Source organism: Marmota flaviventris, chromosome 4 (assembly GCF_047511675.1).
Source record: "Marmota flaviventris isolate mMarFla1 chromosome 4, mMarFla1.hap1, whole genome shotgun sequence".
NCBI lineage: Eukaryota > Metazoa > Chordata > Mammalia > Rodentia > Sciuridae > Marmota > Marmota flaviventris.
This window is the reverse complement of record NC_092501.1, coordinates 38,190,168-38,212,174: the sequence shown is the minus strand read 5'-3', so window position 1 is coordinate 38,212,174 and position 22,007 is coordinate 38,190,168. Positions and strand designations below refer to the sequence as shown.

Below are 22,007 nucleotides of genomic sequence, written 5' to 3'. Positions count from 1 at the left end.
ACTTTATTAATATGTAAGTGTATTATATTAAGCTGGGCACATGCCTATAATTCCAGTCACTCTGGAGGCTGAAGCAGGAGGATCACAAGTTCAAAGCCAGTCTCTCAGCAACTTAGTGAGGGACTAAGCAACTCAGTGAGACCCTGTTTCTAAATAAAATAAAAAACAGGGTTGGGGATGTGGCTCAGTGGTTGATTGACCCAGGTTCAATCTCCAGTAGCAAGGGAAAAAAAAAAAAGGTGTACTATACTTTTAATATATTTTAAAATACACTACATTATATATATTTTTAAATGTTATAATTATTGAATTAGAAAATATATTAAAGTCTCCACTTTAATACAGTGTACTAACAAGTTAACAGACAACATGAAGAAACAATCAAGATAAATTCTAAATGTGGAACATTCTATATAACATGAAATAATCTGGGATCTTTAAGAAAAATAGATGCTAAAAGGAATTTTTAGAAAATGGGCAATGAGCTGGGCCTAGTGGCACATGCTTGTAATCCTCAGCTTGGAAGGCTGAGGCAGGATGATCATCAAGTTCAAGTCCAGTTTCAGCAATTCAGCAAGACCCTGTATCAATAAATAAAAAAATAAGGGCTGGGGATGTGGCTCAGCGGTAAAGGGGCCCTGGGTTCAATCTGCAGTAGCCTAGCCACCATGCCACACATACGCACACACACACACACACACACAAAAAAAAAACTGAATACATACTAATATAACATTATTTTAAAAATTACTATTAGTTGTCTTAAGTTTTACAACCACATTAAGTATAGTTAGGTATAGTTAGGTATACTTTTTTCCTTTTTCTTTTTTGTTTTTGGTATTTCGGATTGAAACCAGGGGTTCTTCACCACTGAACCACTTCTCCAATTTTTTTTTTTAAGTTTTTATTTTGAGACAGGGTCTTGCTAAGTTGCTGAGGCTGGCTAATGAACCTGTGGTCCTCCTGCCTTAGCCTCCCAAGTCACTTGGGTTACAGGCATGTGCCATCATGCCCAGCTGAGATTCTTTTTTCTTAACAAATGTATGCCATCTATAACTTACTTTCAAATAGGACAGAATTTATATGTAAGTATATGCTACATAGAATGTGGGAAAGAGGTAAGAAACAACGTGTGTGCAATTATGACAAAAGTATAAATTAAAAATATATCTAGACAAAGAGGTATGGGTATTCATTGCACTGCTCTTTCACGATTTCTATATATTTGAACTTTTTTATAACAAAAGTTGAAGCAGGGAGAATAAAGGAGAACACTATAAGTCAACAGTTCTCAAAGTACAGTACATGTACATATGCATATACATGTACATATAGATACACATAGATACACATCAAACTTTTCCAGGATGTCTACACATCATTTTTACAACTACAGTAAAATTAAAGTTATTTGCTTTTTTACTATGAATGGTGTTAAAGCCACAGTGAGTGAAACTGTTGTTATCTTAGCATGTATCAAGGTAGGCCTCTAAACTGTCCTAGTAGTCTTACTCTTCACTGCTACATACTATTTATCTTTAAAAAAAAAAAAAATGCAGTCTGACTGAAAGCTCTTGATGCATCAAGAACTACTAATTTTATTAAATTTTGACTCTTAAAAGAACACATTTTGTGCTGGGCATGTTGGTGTACATCGTAATCCCAGTGGCGCAGGAGGATTGCGAGTTCAAATCCAACCTTGGCAATGGGGAGGCACTAAGCAACTCAGTGAGACCCTGCTTCTAAAATACAAAATAGAGCCAGGGATTATGTGGCTCAGTGGTTGAGTGCCCGAATACAATCACCAGTACCCTCCTCCAAAACACACACACACACACACACACACACCAAAAAAAAAAAAAAAAAAAAACCAACACATTTTGGGTGACAAAACAAATATGCATAAAACAATTCTGCTGCACACAACATAGGGGTTGTATCAAGAGAGAACAGACTACTTTTTGAGTTGTCTGCTAAACTATAGCCACGTTTTTCTCGAACATTATTTTTTTCACTTGAAAGACTAGGTATCTATGCAGATGTTTTCAAAAGAGACACACATAAAATGGGAGAATTTTATCTGCAAATCATATATCTGATAAAAAAAACTTCAACTTAAAAACAAAACCCAATTCAGAAATGGGCAAAGGACATTGACATTTCTCAAAAAAGAAGATACATAAATGTCCAATAAGCATATGGAAAGATACTCTACATCTCTAGTCTTTAGGAAAACACAAATCATACCATAATGAAATACCAGCTCATGTCTATTAGGGTAGCTATTATCAAAGTGTCAGAAGGATATGGAGAAACGGGATCCCTCAGGGTACTGCTGGGGTGGGGTGAGGGAGACCTAAAATGGTACAGCCACTGTGAAGAATACTTTGGCAGATACTCAAAAAGCTACAGATCATATTATCCAGCAATTCTGCTCCTGGGTATATATCCATAAGAACTGAAAGACAAGATTCACCGGATACGTGGACAACCCCTGACTTAGAAGTTTTTAACTGTAGAATGCTATACTTTGAATTTATTTCTTTCCAGCCTGCAATATATGGTACAATACTCTCTTGTGATGCTGGGCAGCCACCATAAGCCTTAGCTCCCAGTCAGCCACTCCATGATGAGGGTAATCAACCAATATTCTATAGTGTGCTGTGTCAGTGAGCTATAATGTTCAACAGATTGGGTGTATTAAAAGCATTTTGAACTTACGGGATTATCAGGATGTAACTACATGTAAATTGAGGAGCATCTGCATTGGTACCAAGTGACTTCTTCCACTCCCATGATACTGGGGATTGAATGCAAGGGTGCTCTACCACTGAGCTACATACACTCCCACTTTTTTTTTTTTTTTAATTATTCTTATTTGGTACTGGGGGTTCAATCCAGGGACAGTGAAATAAGCTTAGTGAAATAAGCCAGACAGAAAAGGACAAATGTATGATTCCTTTAATATATAGTAAAAAACAGAACAATGTTTACTTAGCATGGGATAAAGAGGAAAGAGTAATTATTATTTTTGTTGGGAAAGATGAAAAAATTGGGTACTGATAATTATTGTATAACACTGTGAAAGTATTTAACACCATTAATTTGTGTAACTAAGAATGGTTAATTAACTAGTATTTTGTAAGTTTACTCAGTTAAAATGCTTTTAAAAAATGGCTTAAACATATCCTTTGAAAGACAATTGCCATGATGTTTGTTAAAAAAAAGAGTCAAGCACTCCAATAATAAATGAATAATAAAATACACTGGTAGTAGTTTACTTACCCGTTTGGGGCCACTAAAAATCTTTCTGGTATTTTCCTTTGATTTATCTCCTTGTTTATTTATAGGCTTCTTCACACTCTCAGGCACACCAGGCAAGTCCTCTGTAAAATCCAAGTTTTCTGAAATGGTAATCAAAACTAGCTAGCTTTCTAATATTTCAAATTGTCGATCAGACAACCTAGGATTTTTTTTTTTCCCTGACATACTGTGGGAAAAAAAGAATATAGGAATAAAAGCACCACAGTTGACAAAAATACTCCCATTTTTATCCACAGCTTCACAAAGCTTGTTGCTGTATATGTACACTAATTTTACTTTGTGTTAGTAGCAAAGTGGTTGTTTTTTTTTTTTTTTTTTTTTTTTTTATGGTATTGAGGATGGATCCCAGGCTTTGCCTAGGCAGGAAAGTGCTCTACCACTGAGCTACATCCCCAGCCCTTGTAAATAAACTCTGACCTTCAAAGTTGCATATAAAACTAATGGATATTTATAGATACTAACACTATCATAGTACAGTTCACACACACACACAAAATATCAAGTAATATCTATTTTTAACATTTTTCTAGATTTAACATCCACTGAATCAGGTTGGCCTTCAAAGGCCCACCTAATATACAGAGGTCACATTAAGGGGGGAAAAAAAGCTATCCTTGCCAAAATAAAAGTAACCTAGTACCATGTAGTTGGATGATTTGTAGGTCTTCACACACCAAACTACCAAAAATTTAGATTATTTCCCATAAGGTTTCCCCCACACACACTCAAAAAATGACTTTTCTCTAAAATGTTGAGAAATGTTGTTTCACACATTATTATATAAAGACTCAAATTCCAGCTTGGTGTATTATCATCCAAATGATCTCTAATTTTCAAAAAGTTATTCAGTAACAACTTCAAGTTTCTGAAAGTCAATCAAATGTCACTTTTTTTTTCCTTTTCTTTTTGCAGTCCTGGGGATCAATCCCTTGGGCCTCATGCATGCAAAGCAAAAAAGCTCTACCACTGAGCTACATCCCCGGCCCTAACTTCACATTTTAAAGCTTAAGAAGTTTTATCATTCACAAGATGAAAATTTCAGCAACAAATTTTCAATTGCAGATATGATAACCTGACAGGTTACCACAAGAGTTAAGAAAACTACAGCAGGAAAAGACCTCAGTTATTATACATTATCTGAGCTCAAGTGTCTAATAATACTGCCATAATTTTAATTCCCCAAGACTCAAGACAATACCTGATAAATTTTGGCAATACTGAATAAATTTTGACAATATTAATTTTTGCTTGAGTTTTTTGTTTTTTGCAGCAGGAAATTGAGGGAGAGCCTATAAATTCCAGTTTGTTTTTTAATTTTTAATTTATTCTTTAGTTTTCAGCGGACACAACATCTTTGTTTGTATGTGGTGCTGAGGATCGAACCTTGGCCACCCGCATGCCAGGCGAGCGCACTACCGCCTAAGCCACATCCCCAGCCCCTTTAAATTCCAGTTTTAAAACTAAGAATGAATCTAATCTGAGGCTCAGGATGTAACTCAATGGTAGAGCATGTGCGAGGCCCTGGATTCAATCCCTAATACAAAAAAAAAAAAAAAACCTAATCTAGCAAAAACTATTTTTAAGGCAGAATGGTATAAAGTCTCAAGTATGATATATTCTCCAACAAGAGAATCAATATTTAAGAAAACTGTTATAATTCTGATTCACCATAAGGACATCTCTTCTATAACCCTGAACCAACAAAAGCTTTAGGTAACAAGTAAAACAATCCAGAAAAACTATTTATTTAGGAAACCTCATATCTCAGAAGTTTTCACACACTTTTTCTTACCCAATTGTCAATTTACTTCACAAAGCCCTTTGTCAGGTAATGATTTAATATAACAGAGCTATAATGCTTTCTGGTTTGCCTCTCCCAGTGGAGACTGAATTAAAGGATCTTATCACTGAACCCCTGATCTTAAGTGAAAGTTTTGGGCTGGGGATATAGCTCAGCTGGTAGAGTGCTTGCCTTGCATACACAAGGCCCTGGGTTCAATCCCCAAAACCACCAAAAAAAAAAAAAAAAGAGAGAGAGAGAGAGAGAGACAAAGAGAGAAAAATACAGTTTCAATGTTAGAGAAAAAAAATACTTCCTAGTGCTTTTTTATTAAACCAACTTAAGAGTATTTAAGAATGTTTCAAATGTTTATTAGTTTTGAGCCAATTATAAAAAGTTTTAATTTTATTTTTCTAGTACTTCCCTCATTGCCACCATTTGTTATCAGGTATAGTTACACATGTCCAAAACCTATCCTTATGTCTCCAATGCATTTGGGTTTTCAAAGTTAAAACACTAGGATATTTAGTATTCTTGTCCCATACATAAACCATTTAAAATTCTCAAATGCTAATCATCTATTTTAAAAAATAAACATGAAAAGACTCACCGATCTACAAACTGGTTCCAATTTGTGATGTGATCATTAACATTTAAAATACTGTACCTTTGGACAAAGTAATTTGTGGTTCTAATTTTACCTCTATTAAAATAGAATATAACAAACTAAAACTGAGTATTGAGGAAAGAAACTATAACTGTTGATTTAAGTCTGAAAAACACATTTACTTATTCTTACCTGCATTATTAGTACTAGACTGGCTGTCCTGAGAATTATCATTGCTTTCTGGAGGAGGTTGCAAGGAAGGTGATGGAGCTGTTTTAGTTCTTTTTTTGCTGGTCTTTCTTTCCACTTGACAGTCATCATCTTCATCATCTTCACTTTCACTAAGATCATCAAAGCCAAAATATTTAATTTTGTAATTAGAACTTCCAGAACCTCCTTCATCACCTCCTGTCTCATCATGATCTTCAAAACCAAAAAATTCAAGTTTAACATCCCTTTTGGATTTAGTATTACTAGGTCGAAATCTAGTAGTGGTCTTAGAAGTTGCAATATCTGCCTTCTTTCTGAGACGGCCAGCTTCTCCCAAATCTGTAGGAGTGGATGCGGTGAACTCATCCATGCTACGCTCCATAGTGTCCTGTATGGTAACATTACAAACTGACAAGCAAGATGGATGTAAAACAGTGTAATCTCTAGTCCGTCCAACAGTCCCTCTGAAACTGGTCCCACAACTTACACCGCCTTTCTTTGCCTGATTCAGGCCATCTTTACTTGATTCACTGTTTGCTTTGGCTAAGGCCTGACTGGTGCCATCCATTAGCTTATCAAAATTCGATGCTCCTTGTGATGATTTAGCCTTATTGGCCCTACAGTACGTCCTACAGTTGCTTGGCCTAAGAACACTTTGCACAATGTCTTCCTCCATGGCTTCATTCAGATTTTCCAATCGATTTTTTAAATCCTCATCCTTTATCTCCAAAAGAGGATCGCTATCCAAACTTAAAATGCAATCTTCTGATCTGATATCTTCAAAATCATTATCCCATTCATACAAACCAGTTCTTACAGATCCCTTGATTGGAGATATTTCAGATGGAGAATCTGACCTTTTCCCAAACTGGGAGTTCCAAGTATCGTTCGTTTCCTTAATTTCATCAGCTTTACATCCAGAAGTCATTGTGGTTTCTGCATTGGGTTTCTTAGTACTGTCTTCAACATTTTTGTGAAAATAATGACTATTTTTTTCATGTTCTTCACTAAAATTCTCCACTTTATCTAAAAAGGGAAAAAAGTCAAAAGAATAAAACCATGAATATAGTGCAGAAATCAACTTTGAAATAACTGCAATAATTTTAAATTGTGAAGTTAATGTTTACATATCTGACATTCGCCTCCTATCATTAGTATATATTGCTTTCATGTTTTCTAGTACCTATCCCCAGGCCTTCAAGTCCCTTAAAATTGTCACCCTTGCTGAGGTGCGGTGGCACACACCTGTACCAGGGATTGAATTCAAGGGTTCTTGACCACTAAGCTACATCCCCTACCCTATTTTGGGATAATGATTTTGAAGATATTCAGAGACAGGGTCTGAGTTGCTTAGTGCCTTGCAGTTGCTGAGGCTGGCTTTGAACTTGCAATTCTCCTGTCTCAGACTCACAAGCCATTGGGATTACAGGCGTGCGCCACCACACTTGGTGAGCGAAATGTTTTTTAACTTTCAAATAAACGATGGAACTATGACTCAAAGTGGTGTTATGATTAATTACCTCAGAACTTATTAGTAGAAAAATACTGGCCAACGTTTATCCTATGCCAAACAAATAAAGGCACCAATATTTCAAAAAAAACATATACAAATCTCAACAAATCATCAAGTACAGGATACTTTACACAGACAGGTTCACTGTACAACTGACTAAGATTTTTTTACTTACTTATATCTAACTCATAAACAAGGTTTAGCTATTTTAGGTATTTTCCAGCTAAAAGCAAGGAATTATATAGCTTTCTTCAGTGTCAGGGCACCAATCACTAAAAACAAAAGACAAAACAAACACCACCACCAATCACTAATTCTAGGATGCTGAAAAGTCAAAATTTAAAACTAAACATGAGATTTGACACCTTAGAAAGGTTATAAGGAAAGTCAAGACTAAAACAAAACCTGAAGAAATAATACTATTGCTTTTATAACAAATGAAAAGCACACCAGTGCTGGGCACAGTGGTGTGGACACCTGTAATCCCCAGCTATTTATTTGGAAGGCAGAAAGAAGCAGGAGGATCACAACTTCCAGGCTAGCCTGGGCAACTTAGTGAGACCCTATCTCAAAATAAAATAAAACAGGCTAAAGATATAGCTGAATTATAAAGCACCTCTAGATTCAATCCCGAGTACCAAGAAAAATAAAGAAAACAGCGCTAGCAGCTGAGTGTTTTCCTATTAGATAAACCCACATAACATCTTAAAATATCAGGTACAGGGGCTGAGGCTGTGGCTCAGTGGTAGAGCACTTGCCTAGTATGTGTGAGGCACTGGTTTCAATCCTCAGCACCACATATAAATAAACGAATAAAATAAAGGTCCATACATATAAAAATATTTAAAAAATATATATATCAGGTACATAAAGTGAATAAAAGGAGGAAAGAGAGAGAGATAAAGATGAAGTGGATTGGGTGTTTTTGTTTTCCCAGTACTAGAAACTGAACCATCAGCTACATCCCCATCCCTACTTATTTATTCTATATATTTATTTTGAGGCCAAGTCTCAGTAAATTGATGAAACTGGCCTTGAATTTGCAATCTTCCTGCATCAGCCTATCTCAGTCTCTCAAATAGCTGGGATTACAGACATGTGCCATTATGTTCCACTTTTTATTTGGGCAGGGGTGGGGGTATGAGGATTGAATTTAGGGGCACTCAACCACTGAGCCACATCCCCAGCCCTACTTTGTATTTTACTTAGAGACAGGGTCCCACTGACTTGGCTCAATGCCTGCTGAGACTGGCTTTGAACTGTCGATCCTCCTGCCTCAGCCTTCAGAGCCACTGGGATTACAGGTGCAAGCCACCACACCCAGTCTATGTTCCGCTTTTAAAGATGTATTCTTGAAAAAGAGGCTAAGCATTTGTTTTTAATAAACTGCCTATATAACAAAAATGTATTCTAGCAAAAGTTAACAGATTAGGGTTTAAATGGATTAAGTTTCAGCTCTGCCACTTATTGACTATAATGACATTCAGCAAGTCGCCTCAAAACATTTGGACAATTTCTTCTAAAGGTATTTTGAAGATTATAAGGTACCACATGCAAATTGTCATAGCTATTACAACTTTGCCATAACACAGAACTTTTTTTTTGGACCCAGGGCATTTTACCACTGAGCTACATTTCAAGTCCTTTTATTATTGTGGTCCTCTGGCTTCAGCCTCCCAAACTATTGGGATCACAGGTGTGTGCTGCCACAAGCAATAACTTAAAAAAAAAAAAAATTCTTATTATTAGAATCTTAACCTATAAATTCACTGATCCTCCTTTTATATCCTTTTACATGCAAAGAGCCTAAAACTACATTCCAGGGCCTACTGATCTTACTCAAGCTAGAGAATAGAGACTAGATGTGTTAAAAGCTTTCAGTGAAGAGACTGAGCTTGGCATAATCTAAAAGCATAATGCCTTTTAATTTTAGTTTTTTAGCATCACTGGATTAGTACTCAATCTTTGGTTTATTGGGTAACATTTAAGGAAGACAATGAAGATTACTACAAACTTGAGTTTGAGAAGCATGGGGATGAATCACAGCATTAAGTAAATAAATAGATGTAAGAAAACTTGGCAAGTCATATAACATAACTCTCCAAGCTTCAATCTGCTTAAAAATTTTTTAAAAAAGCAGGTGTGGGTGAGTAGTTGAGTGTTAAGAGCATGTGCTTTATTTATCATGTGCTAGGCACCTAGGCTCAGTGGCCACACACACACACACACACAGACACACAGAAAAAAATTAAGCAAACCTGAATAAAAGATTAAACATCCATCATTCCACGAAGGATTCTTAATTTGTAGGAAACAGGTGATTCCGTAAAAATACATGCAATATCAGTACTTAAAATAACCTAAGTACAGTTTTATGAAAGAATAGACTGCAAAAAAAAAAAGGATGTACAGTTTGAATGAAGAGAAATCTTTTACATTTAAAAAATGGGAAGGGAGATTTAATCTGGGACCTACCTATGAATGAGTCTCATGAATTCTTATAATAAAACTATATGAAAAAATGTACACATTTCTAGGGAGAGCATGATAGTTTTAGTAAGCTTTCAAACACTTAAGAATAATGTTTTTATTGGTTTAAAAATAAAAAAGAAAAATACACATGTGTTGACTAGGGAATTTCAAATCTTTATAGAAAAGATGGATTTTTCAACAAAGGAAACTGGAATATTTGTGAAAAAATACAGTTGGTTCTGTACCTTGAATGTGAAAATATATTCTAGAGGAACCAAAGAAACATGGAAAACACTAACAGAATACATGTTATAAAACAAAGGGGAATTTTTAAAACTATGTTACTCCAGGATGGGAAGTCCCTTCTCAAACACAAAATCTACATCCATACTCATCTACGTAAAATATAAAATTTAAACATGAACCAGAAAATGCTAAAGTCAAAAGATACAGTAAATAGTAAAAATTATAATAGCAACTCAAACTGCAGGTGGAGAAAAGGTTAATTCCTTAATATAAAAAGATCTAAGGCCAGGCATGGTGGTACATATGCCTATAATCCTTGATACTTGGGAATTAAGGCAAGAAAATCAAATTTAGGGCCACCCTCAGCAATTTAGTAAGTGCCTCTGGGTTCATTCCCCAGTATCATTTAAAAAAAAGAAAAGAAAGAAGAAAAAATGTTGAAGAAATGGACTTAACCTTGAAGCCAAATGTTTTCTTTTCTTTTTTTTTATTTTTATTTTATTTTTTTTTAAATTTTTTATTGTTGGTTGTTCAAAACATTACAAATTTCTTGACATATCATATTCCACACTTTGATTCAAGTGGGTTACGAACTCCCACCTTCACCCCATACACAGATTGCAGAATCACATCAGTTACACATCCATTGATTTACATATTGCCATACTAGTGTCTGTTGTGCTCCGCCAAATGTTTTATTTTCATTATTAATATTTTCTGTGACCATGAAATAACTTAAGTTATCAAGAAACATTATAACACTATTTCCTGTTTTTCTTTCATAAACACAAACATCAATTAATAAAGAACTAATTATCATGCCACCACATACCTGCAAACAAAGTAGTTGTTAAAAGGGAGGCAGTTCTAAGTGTGGTATATACACTCAATGGAATATTACTCAGCAACAAGAGAATAAAATCATGGCATTTGCAGGTAAATAGATGAAGTTGGAGAGTATAATGTTAAGTGAAGTTAGCCAATCCCAAAAAAACAAATGCCAAATGTTTTCTCTGATATAATTTTGGAGGCTGATTCATAGTGGGTTTGGGAGGGGGAGTATGGGAGGATTAGACGAACTCTAGATATAAAGTGGTGGTAGGGAAAGTGAGGAGGCATAGGGATAATAAAGATGGTGGAATGAGATGGATATCATTACCCTAAGTACATGTATGAAGACACGAATAGTGTGAATATACTTTATATACAACCAGAGATATGAAAAATTGTGCTCTATATGTGTAATATGAATTGTAATACATTCTGCTGTCATATATAACACATTAGAAAAAAAAATTTTTTAAAGGAGGCAGTTCTATATTATGTAGAGATACATAATATGGGAAGGACATGGATAAGAGGAAAGAAAGTACTCTCATACTTCTTGTATTTTATACTGTATGTAAAGTTGTCTATTCAAATGCTAAAATATAGCTGGGCACAGTGGTGCATGCCTGTAATACCAGCGACTAAAGAAGCTGAGGTAGAAGAGTGACAAATTCAAGGTCAGTCTCAGTGACTTAGTAAGGCCCTAAGCAACTTAGTAAGACCCTGTCTTAAAATAAAAATGGCTGGGGACTTAGCTCTATGGTAAAGCACCCCTGAGGTTCAATCTCCAGTACCCACCCCCACCAAAAAGCTAAAATATAAAGAAGCCAAAATTATACATTAAGTACTTGAAAGTGTAAAAAAAATGGTAAGTGGTTATCTCTTTTAGAGTCCCTATTAAAGAATTACATTTAAGGATAAAATACAATGTCTGGAATTTGCTTCTGGTGGGTATAAAATTGAAACAAGATTGGCTACAAAGCTGGAGATGATATAGAACTATGCTGTAGTAAACCATAAACCTACACCGGTCCATACAAACTTATATATTTGTGCAACCTTCACTCTTTTAAAAAAGTAAAGATATTTTCTTTTACTTCTCACCAAACCCATTACATAGATGAGGAAAAAGAGGCCCATCGAGGATGACGCAAAGGATGCCAATTAAACCAATGGCCAAGAGAGATCTCATTTAAAAAAGAGCCACCTATAGTTACACTGAAAATGATAAAGATGACAAACCAATCTCAACCAGCATTAATAGAAGAGATGAAGAGATTCAAGATGAAATGCATTGGTAAAATGGCAAATGAAGTGTTGAGAACTATACTTAACAAAGCCTTTGACTTCTCCCCCACCCCCCTACTCAGGATTAAATCCAAGGGTGCTCAATCACTGAGCCACATCCCCAGCCCTCTTTCGCATTTTATTTTGAAACAGGGCTTCGCTAAATTGCTGAGGCTAGCTTTGAATTCACAATCCTCCTGCCTCAGCCTCCTGAGCTACTGGGATTACAGGCATGCCCTGCTGAGGCCAGCAAAGCCTTTGACTTCTAAGAAGTTTATATAGATAATCAAAGTGGCTTTGGAGACCACAAGCCATAAAATATAGCTGAGGTAATGAAAAATTTAAAAGGCAGGGGGTAGGCACTGCCATTACATGAGGACTTTAAATACCTGAGTAGCGATCGCAAGACAGAATAAATAAAGTGAGGGAATCATTTAACACACAGAAACTATATAAGGATTGATAAACTAAACCAAAGCATTAAAAATCAATTAGATCTAGCCAAATAAGGGATGGGATACCTAGGAAGAGGATGTGAAACAAATATTTGATAAAATAATGAAAATTATTAACTTTGGCTCTGACAAAGATCTGTTAAGAGAATGCAAAGACATACCACCAACACAGAGAAAATATCTGCAATAAATATAACTGACAAAGGATTCCCATCAAATACATACAGTGAACTCTTTAAATTAAATGAGAAAACAACCTATTAAAAAAGGGCTGGAGATATAGCTCAGTTGGTTGAGTGCTTGCCTCAAACGCACAAGTTAAATTCCCAGCACCTGGGTTAAATCCCCAGCACCCCCCCCACACACACACACACAAATAATAAATCATCATCATCATCATCTCACAGACTTGGTTAGGATGAAACAGGAGGATCACAAGTTCCAAGTCAACCTTAGCAAGTTAGTGAGACACTGTCTTGAAAAAACTAAAAAGGACTACGGTTATAGTTCAGTGGCTAACTGGCCCTGGGAAGTTTATCATTAGTCATGAAAGAAATGCAAAAAGTAAATATACTGGGCTGGAGCTGGAGCTGGAGCTTAGTAGCAGAGCTCTTGCCTCACACATATGAGGCACTGGGTTCATTCAATCCTCAGCACCACATAAAAATAAACAAATAAAATAAAGGCATGCTATCCATCTACAACTAAAAAAAATTTTTTTAAGTAAATATATTAAGACTCCTTTATACACCAATAAGTCTAATGTCCTCTAGAAAAAGAAGCTAGGAACATAAAAAAAGCAATTCATAAAAAATATAAATGGCATAATAATATTGAAAAGAAACTCAATTTCATTGACAAATAAAAAACATAGTAGAAGAAAGTTGAAGCAGGCACAGTGGTGCACACCTATAATCTCAACAGGCTGGTAGACAAACAGAAGATCTAGAGTTGAAAGTCAGCGTTAGCAATTTAGCAAGGCCCTAACCAACTTGGTGAAACCCTGTCTCAAAAATAACAAAAGGGGTGGCGATTGGCTCAGAGGTTAAGCATCCCTGGGTTCAATTCCCAATCCCAAAACAACAACACACGAAAAAACAAAGCTGAACTATATTTAGCAAGCCTTCAGTATACAAAATATTTCCCATATTTGATCTCATACTACCTATATGAGGTAGGTACTATTACAAGTTCATAATGCCTTATCCACAATTCCAAAATCCCCAAAACTTCTAAAACCAAACACATTTTGAAGTGAAACCTGATCTAACCTGAAGTAAAGCTATTTATAGTATTATCCTACTTAGGAATTATATTTTCTTTCTCTTGAAACACAATGACTTTGATTAAAGTAACACCTTAAATCCTGACAAGGGTGTTAAACTTTCAAAATTCCAAAATAATTTTAAATTTCAAACACATTTAGCCCCAAAAGTTTCAAATAAGGAAATATAACCCTCTTTCTGCAAAGGAAGCACAGTAGAATAATATTGCTGGTTGAAAGTAAGTGGTATTTATTCTCCAAAAAATAAAGCAACTTTATAAAGAAAAGTATTGGAAGCAACCCAAAAGTGTGATTTCAACCAGGAATTCGTACATAAAGAAACTGACATAACATATAGCAGTATTTTTTTTATAGGAGTGCAAGGGACAAAAAGAAAAATATTGGATGTGTCATGGAAGTAACCCTAAAACATTATTAAGTGGGAGAGTAAGGCAAAAACTGGATGTCATGGTGCACACTTATACAGCAATTCAAAAGGCTGAGGCAGGAATGTTCAAGTGCTGAGGCCAGCCTGAGAAACTTAGAAGACCCTGTCATCAAAATAAAAAATAAAAAGGGCTGGGGGATACAGCTCAGTGGTTTAAAAAAAGGTACAAAAAAAGCATGTTATCACTTTGCAGATTGAAATACACATACATACATGCACACATCTGACTGCTTCTATTGTTCTGAGAATACAGAGAAAAAAGATATTTTCCTCTTTTCTAACTCCACAGTCAACACAGAAGATTTCTATGACCAAATGTGTGTGGGATTTTCCTTACACATCAAGCAAGAAATTAATTCTTCAGGGAACACCAGCTGGGTGTCCTCTAACTCAATTCTCACACCATCCCACAGGTTAAGGGCTCAATCTTAAAAACTGCCCTCCTGCTTCAAATGTCAACCACAAGCCCCAGATTGTTTACTGGTGCTTCTGACCAACTGCTTATAAACTGAGGTTCTCATAACCCCCTCCTTAGGTTCAACTCACTTGTTAGAACAGCTCACAGAACTTATGAGAAAACTTACATTAACTGGTTTAATATAAAAGATATTACAAAGGACAGTGATAACACCTGGAGAAACAAAGTATGAGAGAGGAATGCATTACCCTCCAAGAACCTCCTTGTGATTAGTTATCCAAAGCTCTTCACCTGTCCTTGTGGGTTTTAATGGAGACTTTATTACAGAGACATGATTGATAAATCATTGATCAGGCCACAGGTCATCAAATTAACCTTCAGTCCCCTCTGTCCTCCCCAGAGGTTAGTATTCAGGTGACTAAAAGGCTCAGCAACAGTGAGCTCATTAATATACACAAAGACTCTATTTTGAAGATTCTAAAAACTTGAACTACATGCCAAGAAATTGGACCAAATATATTTCAGTGTATCATATATATGCATAGCATATATCAGAAACAATAAAACAAAGATAGGTACAGGGGCACATGCCTATAAATTCAGTGACTCAAGAGGCTAAGTCAGGAGTACTGTAAGTTCAAATCTAGCCCTGGGGCATTTGGCAAAACTGTCTCAATATTTAAAAAATGTTAATGGGGATGGAGGACCAGGGTTGTAGCTCAATGATAGAAGCTTGCCTAGCCAATGCATAAGGCCCTGGTTTCAATAGCCAGTAAAAAAAAAAAAAAAAAAAGGAAAGAAAGAAAAAGACAAAGACAAAAACCAATAATAATACTGATTCCAGGGAGAAGAGTGGTAGCTTGGGAAAGAGCTGAATGAGAAGCTTTTAGCCAATACCATTAGGAACTAAGTGCAAATAAAAATTCATAAAACTAACAATAGTACAGGGGGCTAGGTACACAGTTCAGTTGGTAGAGTGCCTGCCTCACATGCACAACACCCTAGGGTCAATACCCAGCACTGCCCCTGCCAAGAAAAAAAAAAGATATATATTCTAAAGTGAAAATTATTTTAAACACAAATAAGAGACATTTTTCTGTCTTTCAGGTATGCTCAAAGCTTGATAGTATGAGTATGATGGGGATGAGGAGACCAAACTGTTAGTGAGAAAGCTGGCAATATCAATTGAAATTTTAAATACATATGCCCTTTCAATGCCACTTCTACAACCATCTCCTACCACCGTGGTGACACATGAGACATGATAGAGCTGAGCATGGTGATGAATGCCTATAATCCCATCCACCTGAGGCTGAAGCAGGAGGGTCACAAGGTCAAGGCCAGCCTGGGAAACTTATTAAGACCCTGTCTCAAAAAGTAAAAAGGGCCAGGGATTTAGCTCAGTGGTAGAGCATCTCTGGGATCAAACCTCAGTATCCCTCTCTCCCAAAAATAAAAGAATGAAAAGTGGAGCACTGTAAATCTTCTGGCTATAAAAGATGAGCTTGTTCTTGTAATACATTTTTAAAGAAAGTGAACAGGAAGTAATTAATTATGGCATTTGCAAACCAGAGAAATTTATGAGTCACGCATGATGGTGCATGCCTATAATCCCGCAGCTTGGGAGGCTGAGGCAGGAGGATCCCAAGTTCAAAGTCAGTCTCAGCAATTAAGCAAGACCCTAAGCAACACAGTGAGACCCTGTCTCAATGTTTTAAAAAATAAATAAATATGGGGCTGGGGTTGTGGCTCAGTGGTAGAGCGTTCACATAGCATGTGCTAGGCCCTGGGTTCAATCCTCAGCACCACATAAAAAAAATAAATAAATAAAATAAAGGTATTATATCCAACTACACCTAAAAAATAAATATATTTTAAAAAAATAAAAATTTTTTTGAAAAGCAATTATGATAAAGATAGGACAGCAGTTAGTCTGAGAGTAAAGAAGGGGGAAAAGGGAACGTGAAAGAGCTTTTGGAGTAGCCAACAATTATTTTCTTAACCTGGGTGGTGCTTATAGGTGATGTTCTTATTCATTAAGCTAAGCAGGTTTTGTGTGATTTTTATATATTTTTACTTGCATGCATGAGGCATTGGGTTCAATCCTCAGCTCCACATAAAAATATTGTGTCCACCTAAAACTAAAAACTAACTATAAAAAATTTTTTTTTAAACGAAGCAACTACAGGGACTGGGAATGTAGCTTGGTATAGAACTTGACCAGCATGCACTTTCAATTCTCAGTACCAACATACACAAAAGCAAAAGAAATCACTGATAGTTTCAGTTACTCATGTTCCAAAAATATTAAGTGAAAATTTCTAGATAGAGCAATTTTTATTTATTTGGTATTGGGGATTGAATCCAGAAGCACTAAACCACTGAGCTGTATCCTCAGCCCTTTTTCATATTTTTTATTTAGAGATAGATCTCCCAAGATGCTTAGGGCCTCAATAAATTGCTGAGGCTGGCCTTGAACTTGTGATTCTCCTACCTTAGCCTCCCAAGCCGCTGGGATTACAGTTTTCCACCACCAAACTGCACACCACTCTAGCCTAGAGAAGACTGACGAAATCCCATGCCATTCTGCCAGGACATGAATCATCCCTTTATTCAGTATATCCACAATGTAGGTACTCTGTCACCTTTCACTCCCCTCCATGCCACCCCTCATTATCAGATTAACTGTCTTGGTTATCAGATCTACTGTGGGCATATATATAGCAGTGCTTAACTCTTAATCAGAATGCCTCAATTCATCTTATCAAATATGCATTGTATCATCTCACATCACAAAAATGTTGAGTACAGCACCATAAAAGAGGCCACATTTACATAACTTTTATTACAGTATAAGTGTTCTGGTTTTATTGTTACTGTTAATTTCTTACTGTGATAAATTAGATGTGTATGTATAGGAAAAAAACATATGGGTTTGATGCTATAGAAGGTTTTAGATATCCACTGGGAGTCTTGGAACATATCTCATGAAGATAAGAGGGAACTATTATACCGCTACAGAAAATTAGGACTGGGGATGTAGTTTGGTGGTAGAGCACTTGCCTAGCACATGCAAGGCCCTAGATTCAATCTTTAATAACACACACACACACACACACACTAAAAAAAAAAAAAAAAAAGGTGGTAGGGGGAGAAAATACATGTATACTTTTTAAACAAGAAATCATATCATTTGCATTTAAATTTAAGAGGAATATTTTCAGGATGAGCAATTATCCAACTAAGAATATACACAAGACAAATGAAGACACATGTCACCATAAAAACTAAATGTGAGATGCAATATCAGTGATGACGTGACCATTCATTTGGGGATGTCCTATTTGACCAGCTCAGATAATTTCCTGTATTGTATCTAGGACCAAAAAGCTACTGAAAGGATATGATTCCAAAAATGTAATATATACAATGAAAATGTCAACTGTCGACAGTGTCTTTAGCATGCCTATGGATTTGAATTTCATCCAGATTCATACACTTGATCTTGATACTTTTAACTGTTTTGCTTTAGTAAGTTGTTTACTTGATGGAATGTTAATAAACATGTAGCTACTAAAATGAAAAAAAAAAAACTAAATGTGAATGTTTATGGTAGCTTCATGCATAATTGTCAAAAACTATAAACTATTTAGTGAATGCACTTGATATATACAATGAAATACTACTCAACAAGAAAAAAGAATGAAGGGCTGGGATTATAGCTCAGTGGTAGAGCATTTGCCTTGCTTGTGTGAGGCACTGGGTTCGATCGATACTCAGTACCACATAAAAATACTGTGGCCATCTACAACTAAAAAAAAAAAAAAAAAAAGAATGGGGCTGGGGATGTGGCTCAAGCGGTAGCACGCTCGCCTGGCGTGCGTGCGGCCCGGGTTCGATCCTCAGCACCATGTACAAACAAAGATGTTGTGTCCGCCAATAACTGAAAAATAAAATGTTAAAGTTCAAAAAAAAAAAAGGAAGAATGAACTACTGATACATACAACAACATGAATTTCTTAAAGCATTACATTAAATGAAAGATAGACTGAAAAGGCCATACATACTGTATGATACCAAGAAAAATACAACATTCTGCAAAGATAAAGCTACAGGGACAGAAAACAGACCAGGAGATGCCAGAGGTTGGAGACAGGAAAAGAACTAATCATAAAGAGCACAACATTATCATTATTATTTGGAGTGTTGGAGCTCAAACCCAGGACCTCTCACAATGCTAGGCAAATACTTTATCACAAAGCTGTATCCTCACCCCTAAGGAACTTTTGAAGGTGATAGAAGTTTTCTACATTGCTGAGAGCCATAGCTAAGCAGGAATGATGCATGGCATTTTTGGTTGAAAGGTGACACCAGCAAGCCATTGAGATGATATGATTATGTTAAGATCTGCATTCAAATGGATATTAGACCCCTGCTATCCGCCTGGGCCTGCTACTTTGGAGCTCTAGTGGGACTCCCCGAGAGTTCCCATTGGTTGAGGAAGTGCGGTAGGAGGGATTTCCGGAGGAGGGATTTGTCTGTTGGTGTAGTGTGCCTGGGAGAACAGAGAGTTCCCATTGGTTGGGGAAGTGCGGTAGGAGGGATTTCCAGAGGAGGGATTTGTCTGTTGGTGTAGTGTGGCCCAGGAGACCACCGGGTGTGTGGTTTGGCATTGGCGGGAGTTTCAGAAATAAAGTTTGCTCCTGCTTGAGTGGCTCGTGATTTTGTGCCCAGCCAGACTGCGGCACTACATCCTGATGGTGGCACAGTGCTTACGTAACTGTAAACATTTTCATACAACTTTAGATACTGTATTAGGTATCTTCCATTTGTCCTACCAGATTCATTCCCCACTCTGGTCTCTGCCCCAGAAGGCTGACATGTCCCAGCTATGTGAGAGGCTGAGGTAGGATTCCTGAGCTCAAGAGTTCAAGGCCATCTTGGACAATATACACAGTGTACCCCCATTTAAAAAAAATGTCTTATTCTCAGGCTTCCACTGGGTTCTAGCTATAAGGACCCCCAAAAGGACCAAAGATGGGGGGAAGTTCCCATATTTTATTTCTCCAGGCCCTCAACAAAATATTGCTCCTCCTAAGGTGGTCTCCTCTGAGAAGCTCAGGTAATCCTTTGTCTTTTTGGGTCTTAATAATAGATTCACTGCAACTAATCAAGGTTAGAGCCCCATCCCTTGTGATTTCCCTACATTTCTCCCACACCTTTGAAAAATAACACCTTTATAAATAAACCCTCCTCATATTATCCAATTTGGGTATGCCATCTGCTTCCAGTTAGGACCTGGACTGACAGAAGATGCAAATATTAAAATTATGAGTGAAAGTATAAAGTGGAGAGGCAAGAGGGCTTTTTTTGTTTTGGATGGAATTGGAGATTAAATTCACAGGTGCTCTATCACTGAGTTACATCCCCAGACTTTACTTATTTTTTTGGCTATACTGGGAATTGACTCCAGGGCCTCACACATGCTAGCCAGATGCTCTACCTTTGAGCTACATCCATAACCTATTTGATTTTTTATTTTGAGACAGTGTCTCAACAAAATTGCCTAGGCTAGCCTCAAACTTGTGATCCTCCTACCTCAACCTTCTCAATAGCTGGGATTACAGAGTGTACCATCAAGCCTGATAAGACAAGAGTTTTTTAAAATGTTGTAACTAATGTGTGAACAAAGAAAGTTGGTAACTACTACTCCAGGAAAATTTGGTGTTAAAGCTACTGCAACCTTCATGAGTTTTTCTGGATCATGATCCACCCACCTCCTCCTGTACATACGTATAATGTGTCTTCTTTCCTACTTTAATCCAATCCACTACCACCAACAACCCACACAAGTTCCCAGAACTCAGTGATCAACATAACTCAACTGGGGTTCATTTGGGGTTTATAACTCACCTGGGGTTCATTTTCCTACTACTTTCTTGCCCTGATGGTGACTTAGGTATCTTTTATCCTACAGCCCTCTCTACTACCTCAAAGTAGGAAGGTTTGAGGTCACTGGAATATTGACTCTCTTAGAGCTTCTTTATAGAATTACCACTTCTTTACCCCATTATAAAAGCCCTCCTTTTTCTGAAACTGAGGATTAAACACAGGGGTGCTTTAATACTGAACTACACTCCCAACCCTTTTCATTTTTTATGCCTTGAATTTGTAATCCTCTTGCCTCAGTCTCCCCAGTAGCTGGGATTACAGGCATGCCCATTTCATGCAGCAAAAGTCCCTTCTTTTGAGGCTTGTGTCACCTAACCAGATAACGTCTAATCTTCTTAATATTAGTCATCCAAGCCAGGCATGGTGGCACACACATATATTCCCCAGTGACCTGGAAGGCTGAAGCAGGAAGCTTGCAAGTTTAAGGTCAGCCTGGGCAATTTAACAAGACCCTATCTCAAAAAAATAAATAAATAAGTATATAAAAGGGGCTAGGGATGTATTTCAGTGGTACAGCACCCCTGGGTTCAAGCTTGAGTACTATCACCACGCCCAAAAGGCAGGTTGGGAGGAGACAAATTCACAGAATGGTTAAACTAGTGACCTTGAGGTTTTAGTGTTACCAACTTCAACTACAGTCTCAATAATACCTAGAAATTCTACTTTCTCACTCTCCTACTTTAGGTAACATCTTTCTGAACCTTTTTCCTTAGCCCCCAAGTTAATCTTACTTTCTTTCTCCCTTTCAGAAAAAATCTCTTTTATATGAACAAAACAAAACAAGCTTTCAACCATAAACCACCTTATTTTCCATCCTCCAACCACATTTATCTTTTCAACATCGTTCCTCCTGTTCAGAAAATACACCATCTGAAGACCCTTCTTCCCTGTTCTTTGGTTCCCATGCTTCAAGGTCCATGCTTCCAAATCTTCTAGAACCCCTTATATCCTCTATCTGCACTTTTTTCCTCCCCTTCAAAAATGTTTATATCAAATTGTGTATACTTGCTGCATTTTTTTTCTTACGTCTCAAACCACTCCAATCAAGCTATAAATCCAATGCCTGTTTTGCAATGCTCATTTGAGTTTGCAGCAATTCAATTGGATTCAGTTGATCCTTTCATGAAATACTTTTCTGCTGACTTCTATAACATACCTCCTGCTAGATTTCCCTTCTATAGCTATAGTGATACTTAATTTCCT

General features: G+C 36.7%; 1 protein-coding gene across 3 annotated transcripts in view; it reads right to left on the bottom strand.

Moving 5' to 3' along the window:
* The window catches only part of Wapl (WAPL cohesin release factor), a 74,543-nt gene that overhangs the window by 42,642 nt on the left and 9,894 nt on the right, over positions 1 to 22,007 (bottom strand). For 2 of the 3 annotated variants that reach the window (XM_027939886.2, XM_027939889.2), the window contains exons 3-4: positions 5,904 to 6,947; positions 3,286 to 3,404 (exon numbers count right to left, since the gene is read on the bottom strand). In XM_027939886.2, coding sequence (XP_027795687.1) covers positions 3,286 to 3,404; positions 5,904 to 6,947 — 1,163 coding nt within the window. The remainder of the gene's footprint in view (positions 1 to 3,285; positions 3,405 to 5,903; positions 6,948 to 22,007) is intronic. The other variant, XM_027939888.2, reaches the window with a different exon arrangement.